Source organism: Myotis brandtii, unplaced genomic scaffold (assembly GCF_000412655.1).
Source record: "Myotis brandtii unplaced genomic scaffold, ASM41265v1 scaffold6, whole genome shotgun sequence".
Taxonomy (NCBI): domain Eukaryota; kingdom Metazoa; phylum Chordata; class Mammalia; order Chiroptera; family Vespertilionidae; genus Myotis; species Myotis brandtii.
Genome location: NW_005370271.1, coordinates 3,937,678 through 3,945,414, shown reverse-complemented (window position 1 = coordinate 3,945,414; position 7,737 = coordinate 3,937,678). Strand labels below are relative to the sequence as shown.

The window sequence follows — 7,737 nt, the reverse complement described above, 5'->3', positions numbered from 1 at the left end:
GGAGGGGCAGGCTGCCGGGAGCGGGCGCCCCCTGGACTGGGGACCTCCCTGTCTCCTGGCGGCCTCGGGGGTCCCAGCCTGGGCTCGTCGGTGCCCCTGCTCCCGGCACCCCCAACACCCCTTCCTCCGCCTCGCCCTCCCCAGGTTCCCAACGTCTCTAAACGTCCACCAGGACCTAGTTCACTGGCCTAAGCGTGTGCCCACTGCCCTCGGAGCTGCCTGTGCAGTCCTGGTGCCGCAGTTAGATGAGTCTGCAGGGGGCGTCCTGCTCCTCAGTGACAGCGGAAGAGATTGGGCCTGAGAAGGGCGGGACTTGGCCGGGTGTTCGCCTGTAGGTGGGACCGCGAACAGGACTCAGGCTCCCAGGGCAAGCGTTGTGCCCTGTATTATAGTTAAGTCAAAGTTTCTTAAGAGATTTTTTTGTTCTCAAATTTCTACAAAAAATTTAAAGACTTAACCCTGCTTGAGTGTATCCCTTTACTCAGCATCCTGTGGACTTCTTGATCTTGTTAAAAGTGTAAGAAAATAGATGACTGTAACAAAATTTCTCTTTTTATCTTCTATATATATATAAAAGCCTAAGTGACCTATCCGCCAACTGTCCGGTAGCTATGATGCGCACTGACCACCAGGGGGCAGGCGCTCAAAGTACAGGCATGGAAACATGGAATAGACTGATGAATCTCAGAGAGGGGGTGGGGGGAGGGCGGGAAGAGATTAACCAAAGATCTTATATGCGTACTAGAGGGCTGGTGCGGTGCGGTCCGGTGGGGTCCGGCAGCCTGGCCTCTCGGTCTGGCCTGTGCAGATTGGGCACAAACTGGCAGTCTGACATCCCCCGAGGGGTCCCGATTGCGAGAGGTCGCATGCCAGGCTGAGGGACCCCATGGGTGCACATGCACCCGGCCTCTAGGGCATGATGATGGAGGATTACTTCAATAGGCTTTGATGTTCATTCACTAATGAGAAATGTATCCACTCAGTCACCACAGGATGTGGGAGTTACAGACACACAGGTGGGCTCTCCCTCGTCATTCTCCCAGTCACTTCTGAAGGTTTAAAGAGACAGTCTCCCAAGGTGTCTGATGGGACTTTCTGGAGAGTTCCTACGCAGGAAGAGTACGTCCTTGGCAGGCCAGATCACTCCTAACTTCGCGGCCTGCACTTTCCTTCTCCAGGTCTGCCTCTGGTTTCACAGCCCTCCTCATTTTTCCAAGAGCAGCAGAAAATGAATAAATCTCTGGTGAGTTTTTCTTCCCTGGTTTGTTTTATAATACATCTCTTGGAGGTGAATAGTTCAAACTTTAAAATGGGAAGGTAGACCAGATAAAGATATAATCAGACAAAACGCAGAGCAGCAGGTCAGCACCAGGCATTTATCATATTTGTTTGTGTAGATAGCATGATCCTCCCGCGCTCTTAAAGCCAAAGTACAGGTGTGCCTCATGTTCTGACATTCATCACAAAAAATGACAAATACCGTCCAATATTTGACTTACATTGACCAGCCAAAAGCAGCCACTTGTTTTCTCGTAGGTTTTAAAGATTTTGTTGACGCCCTAGCTGGTTTGGCTCAGTGGATACAGCATCAGCCTGAGGACCAAAGGGTCTTGGGTTCAGTTCCGGTCAAGGGCACCTACCTTGGCTGCAGGCTCCTCCCCAGCCCAGGCCCTGGCTGGGGCTCATGCAGGAGGCAACCAATTAATGTGTTTCTTTCACATCGATGTTCCTCTCTGCTTTTCTCTCTTTCTTCCACTCTCCCTATAAATCAATGGCCAGGCCCTGGCTGGGGCTCATGCAGGAGGCAACCAATTAATGTGTTTCACATCGATGTTCCTCTCTGCTTTTCTCTCTCTTCCACTGTCCCTATAAATCAATGGAAAGATATCCTCGGTTGAGGATTAACAACAACAACAAAAAAAGATTTCATTGACGATGTCACTGTAATTGTGACTAGCCGTTCTAAATAACGAGCCCTAAGCCATTGCCATCCGTGCCTTGTGCCTCCTGTAAGCCAAGGGCTACTGCCCAGGGAGCACTCCGTGCATATAACTTTGCTGGTGACAAAAACATTGCTGTTCCATAGATCCACTGTTGTTAATGCTTGATCCAGGGGTAAAACCAAGGCCATCGGAGGAGTGGCCCTCTCACCCTTCAATTAAGTCTCCCCAGGTATCTCTCCCATCATCTGTTGGGGTTGCACCGCAGACTGTGCGGTGACGTGTCTGGCACAGATTCCTCATGTCCCATCATGGTTTATCTGGCAGCCTGCAGCCTTGATTCTGTCCCTGCCCCTCCCCTATGATCTAGCCTACAGACGCCTGAAGGTTTTGCCACTCCCAGCCTCAACCACTCCTGCTTCGCCCATCGGCAGTGCCCGGTGTTGGTTTCTGTACAGATCTTTCCTTGGACTTGGTTTTAAGAGGCAGTTCTTTCTTTCCAGGAGCTTCTATTCTCCTTGGAGGAGATCATTCATAAAAGTAGTTGTGGGAGATGACAGAGCCCCGGCCCCCAGCAGTGCATGGGAAGCTCTGTGGTGAGGGTGAGCACAGCCTGGGTGGAACTGTCCCTTCTGAGTGTGAGGCTCGGTCACTGGGCGGGGAAGGGCCGGTCTTGGTATCAGGATACTGGTGTTTTCTTTTGCTTTTCTTGTGACTTAGAGTCTTAAGTGTTTATAAATTTTTCCATTTTGAGTCACATTAGTAAACCTTGTTTCCCAAGTTTGTTTTGTTTTCCAGGATTACCATATAAGTTTGTAATATTTTCCTTTTGAAAAATTCTCCCCTCCCGGACTCTGGAGCCATGTCAGTCGCTTTCTTCAGAAGGCCACGCAGACGGCGTGCTAACTGCTGGCTGGAGGCGTGCGTGTCTGAGTGTCTTCCTTTCTCCTGGTGTGCAGGAGGAAAGAGGACGCTTGCTGGCTCGGGATCCTTGGGCCACAGTCTTTGCCCCAGTAGGCTCTCACTGTCCCTGGTGAGGCCTGAGGCTGGTTAAAGTCCTCTGGGGAACACTTTTTCTCCCAGTCTTTACCAACGGGATCCGGTGCTTCCTCCCTTTCCCGGCCATTACGACAGGCCTCGGTGTTCCCCTCCCCACTGCGGGGAAGCTCGCTCTCAGGGCAGTGACTGGGATGGTCACAAATTCTTCTCACTCCCATGCCCCACGTTCTAGCCTGTGTGACAACATCTAACACTTCTCATCCTGTGACCATACAGTTGTCCCTGACAGCGATTGGTCTGAGGGGTCTTCTGAAACACACTGTTACTGGTTGTTCCTTCATCTTCTGTAACTAACCTAAAGTCCTAAATATCTGCAGTTCTAATTGGTTTCTTAATTTGTTATCCAAGTTTCCGAAACCCACTTCCTTAAAATTAAAAGTGCCCGCAAAGCTGCTTTTTTTTTAAAAAATCCTCACCCGAGAATATTTTTCCCTATTGATTTTTATAATTGGTGGAAGGGAGGGCAGGCGAAGGGGGAGAGAAAAAACTATTGATGTAAGAGAGACACATCGAATGGTTGCCTCCTGCACGGACCCTGACTGGAGCTGGAGATTGAACCTGCAACCCAGGTACATGCCCTGGACCGGGAGTCAAATTCACGACCCTTTGGTGCACAGGCTGACGCTCTAACTACTGAGCAGCACCAGCCAGGGCAAAGCTTCTGTTTTAAGCCAGCGGAAGAACAATGCAATTTCCCCTCTCCTTATGCATAAAAGTGAACTTGGCCAAGCTACTAGTACTTAAAGCTGTCATCAAATCACACATTGGTTTAGTACAGTCACAGTCATGCTGTTTTCAAGCAGTAACAATGCATTACAAATAGAAATGGTTGCTGACCGTTCTTGTGGTGGGCCCTGGTCAGACCTGCTGCAGGTTTACCATGCAGGACAGTACACGAGGCTGCTGCTGCCTGGCTTGCCTGTTGCTTTGGTAACTGGCAGAATTGCAGATTGGCTCCCGTAAGCTGGAGGGACAGGTTTGGACAGGAGCAGCAGCTGAATTTCGGGCATGTTGAGTTTGAGATCTGGGACCTGTCGGGAATTTAGGAGAGAATCTGGGCTGGTGATATACATTTGGTAAATGCCGATACATAGGTGGTAATGAAATCCATGAGGCCAGATGGGAGCACCATCTGGTGAATGCAGACAGCAAAGAGTACAGGAACCAGAAGGGAACCCAGAGCCCTCCATCTGGGGATGACTTGGAGGGAGGAGGAGCCAGCCGAGGAGACTGAGCAGGAGCAGCTGGGAGCAAGAGTAGAACCAACACCGATCGTGTTCTGGAAGCAGAATGAAGGAGCAAGTGCCCCGTTTTCACGAGTGCCCCTCAGGCCTGCGCTCCTCAGGGCAGGCTGCTTCTGACTGTCTGAGTCTCCCCAGCAGCCAGGAGTGTCTGGCTCACAGTCAAGACCGTTTCTTTTTGGGTGTGAACTCTGAACTCTCAGTGTCTGCCTGAGAGCTTTGTTTCCCTCCCACAACCTGCAACATAAAAGGGTTACAGGGCTCCTGGTTGCCTTGTCCCCGGACACCTTGCCCACATTTGGTTGCCTTGACCAGTGAGCTCGGTAAGCTCTTGTCCCCGGACACCTTGTCCACATCCCCAATTCCCATCGCGCTGCTATTACAGGAGCCAGTGTCATTCAGGGACGTGGCCGTGGACTTCACCCAGGAGGAGTGGCAGCAGCTGGGCCCGGAGCAGAAGACCACCTACAGGGACGTGATGCTGGAGAACTACAGCCACCTCGTCTCCGTGGGTGAGCAGAGCGGCTGAGTTTCTAAGACATAGGGGATTTCCCACACATTTTCTGACTTTGAATTTGATGGGATAAATGTGAATAATGTGTTCTGGGCACCAGGAAGGGCATTTACCTCCCAGTGAATCTTGGCACAGCTCAGAGGGGCACTTCGGTTGTGAATCTTGTAAGGCACCACTTTCTGCAGAAGCCCAGTAGCCAGGCTCCAGTTCTCTTTCCTTTCTCTTAATAGGGTGTCACCTTGTCAAACCGGAAGTTATCATCAAGCTGGAGCAAGGAGAAGAGCCCTGGAGAGTAGGAGAAGTCCTACTTCACAGTCGCCCAGGTGTGTTTGGGAGGTGGTGAGGAGGTGACTGCTAACTTGGCAGTGTTTTTCTGGAATTGTTCATGGTTCCAAATCTTCAGAAGGGACTAGAGGTGGTTCGCTGTGTGCTTTAGCTACCGGACTCTCACTCCAAAGACGTCCTCCTTCCCCACAAACACTTGTTTTAGAGCTTTTCCATGCTTACTTCCCAGAACCAAATCCAGTCGCTTCCTCTTAAACCTCGGGTCTCGCTCACTCTCGCGGCATTTTCAGTGACCCATTGTCATAGATTCTTTTTGTTTCGGGGCATTCATAAGTCTGTTACTACAATATAATTTATGTGACCTTATGTTAGTGCCTCCACCTCCTTTAAAGTGCATTGCCTCAGATGTGTTTCTGTCCCCACTTCCACTTGTCACTTCTCTTTGAGGTAAGATCCCAGATCCCAGACCCCGACCTGGGCCTCCCCCAGTGAAATCTGTTCACCTGTGTGGTCATGTGGGCTTGTGCTGCTCATTATTCCTGAGCCCCAGCCCTTCCTCATTGTGGTGACAGCAGGAACTGGGTCTCCCTCTTTTCCCGAGTGCTGTTCACCTTGTCTCTCTTCTTTCCAGTTGCTCTTCTGTCCCCAGTGCCTTCATAATGAGGACAATGTACAGAGAGGAACTGTGACTCATTCCCCTTCCCGCGCCTCCACAAATGTGGATCTGCTTCCTCCTCCAGGGGTTTGTTCCGTAAAGGGCTCCTCCTGCCTCAGGTCTCCAGGGTTTCTGTTCATCGGGTTTATGTGCCTTGTCTGCCCTGTCCTCAGGGGGTACACCTTCATTCTACTTGGATTTGCAAGGTGTGTTTACCTGAAGTTCCAGTTAACCCTTCACTCATTTCACAGGATGAGCCTACAGTGATTCCCTGTTAATTCCCAAGGAACTTAACTTCCTCATCCTCTAAGAATAACCACAATCATAGCCCTGGATTGCCTGGAAATCAACTTTCAGTTGTTTCTAAAAACGCTGCTGAACTCCATTTATGCCACATTACAAAATGTGTTCTGTTCCGGTGATCATTGTCCCTACAGCTTCACCTTTCACTGGGGTGTGCTTCATCTGGCCAGATAACACATTCTCTGAGTCGGAGCTCAGATTTTCAAACCCTTCCCTCCTTGAAGTTTTTCCTTCCAACTCTTACCTTTACTCTAATCTCTTCACACCACTCGTAGGTCTGATCAAGGAATCTATTATCTGATGGTATATATTTTTAGCTTGAGGCTCATTCATCCCCTGGATTATAATCCTGTAAAGAAAACAGCATATTCCCTTCGCTGTAGTATGTAACGTGTAGTACATGGTTATTTCTCTTATTATCCGAGGAGCCAGACAGGTGGCAGAACTTTTTTTTTTTGTAATGTATTTTTATTGATTTTAGTGAAGGAAGAAAGAAATATAAACATCAATGATGAGTAGGAATCATTGATTGGCTGCTTCCTGCACACGCCCTATAGGGGATCGCGCCCGCAACCCAGGCATGTACCCTTGGCTGGAATTGAACCTGGGACCCTTCAGTCTGTAGGCCGCTGACGCTCCATCCACTGAGCCAGCTAGGGCAGCAGAACTTTCTTGTCCCTCATTCAGAAGTAATTTACAGGTCATTATTTCTCAGCATGCATGTCTAGGTCACATCTCATATATTCTGTCGGTACTTGACAGATACCCATGTGATTCAGATTAAGAACAGCTTCTCTCATTTCTACTTAGGGATTCAAAAGCTATAGGAAATAGAGTCCTACTTCCTCAGAGATGGGTTTTGGATAAGAAAAAGGAACAGAGCCCTGTGGAGTAATTTGAAACCCAGAATTTCACATGGGATTTTAATGTTCCACAAGGCTGAATCACTGTGCAAAAAGGATTGTGTGGATAGTAATTACATTCAACTTTAAAGAAAAATGGAGCTACTGGAGATGAGATAGGATTTGAGAAGTGTTTTCTGAAAGCATGGAAACCCCCTGAGAGGTTTTGAGTAGACCAAGGCTGGAAATCAAGCAGACAGAAAGAGCAGGAACAGAGGCTTGGGGTTGAAAGGGAGCTGGGTGTTGGCGGTGCCACAGCATCTCCAGACAAGCTGATACATCAAGCCTTACACTGTGGGCTCCCTCTCCCAAGCTTATATGAATGATGCTGTGTGAAGTTCTGCTTCTCCTCCAAAACAGATCCATCCTTGGAGAGGTATTCCGACCCTCCTATCCAGCAGTGCTTCTTGTTGCTGTCACTGGACTCCATTTGTGGCAGTTCTCTCCTGTCTGTATTGTCAGTCATTCATCGGCATCCTGTCTGCTGTTCTGTGTTTCTATTTTACCTCTATACTCAGTTTTGAACAAGGTCTTATAAAGTAGTAAAAGTTAAAGATGCTTGTGTTTTTGTCAGTTAATTCCCCCCTTTTGTCACCACTGGGGAGAGGAAGAAGGAGAGAGGGGGAAGAGAGATTTTTCAAACTAAAGAATACGGGGAGTCCTGGCCATTTTTCTCAGTGGTTAGAGCATCAGCCTGAGGACTGAAGGGTTGAAGATTTGATTCTGGTCAAAGGCACAAGTGGGGAGGCAACCAATTGATGTGTCTCTTTCCCATCGATGTTTCTTTCTTCTATCTCTTTCTCTCTCTCTCTCTCTCTCTCTCTCTCTCTCTCTCTCT

General features: G+C 49.1%; 1 protein-coding gene across 2 annotated transcripts in view; it reads left to right on the top strand.

Moving 5' to 3' along the window:
* The first annotated feature begins 704 nt into the window (after positions 1–704).
* ZNF12 (zinc finger protein 12) overlaps positions 705–7,737 on the top strand; it is a 13,349-nt gene continuing 6,316 nt past the window's right edge. For both annotated transcript variants that reach the window (XM_014550343.1, XM_014550342.1), the window contains exons 1-3: positions 705–1,243; positions 4,626–4,752; positions 4,985–5,077. In XM_014550343.1, the coding sequence (XP_014405829.1) occupies positions 1,229–1,243; positions 4,626–4,752; positions 4,985–5,077 (235 nt within the window). In that variant the 5' untranslated portion in view covers positions 705–1,228. The remainder of the gene's footprint in view (positions 1,244–4,625; positions 4,753–4,984; positions 5,078–7,737) is intronic.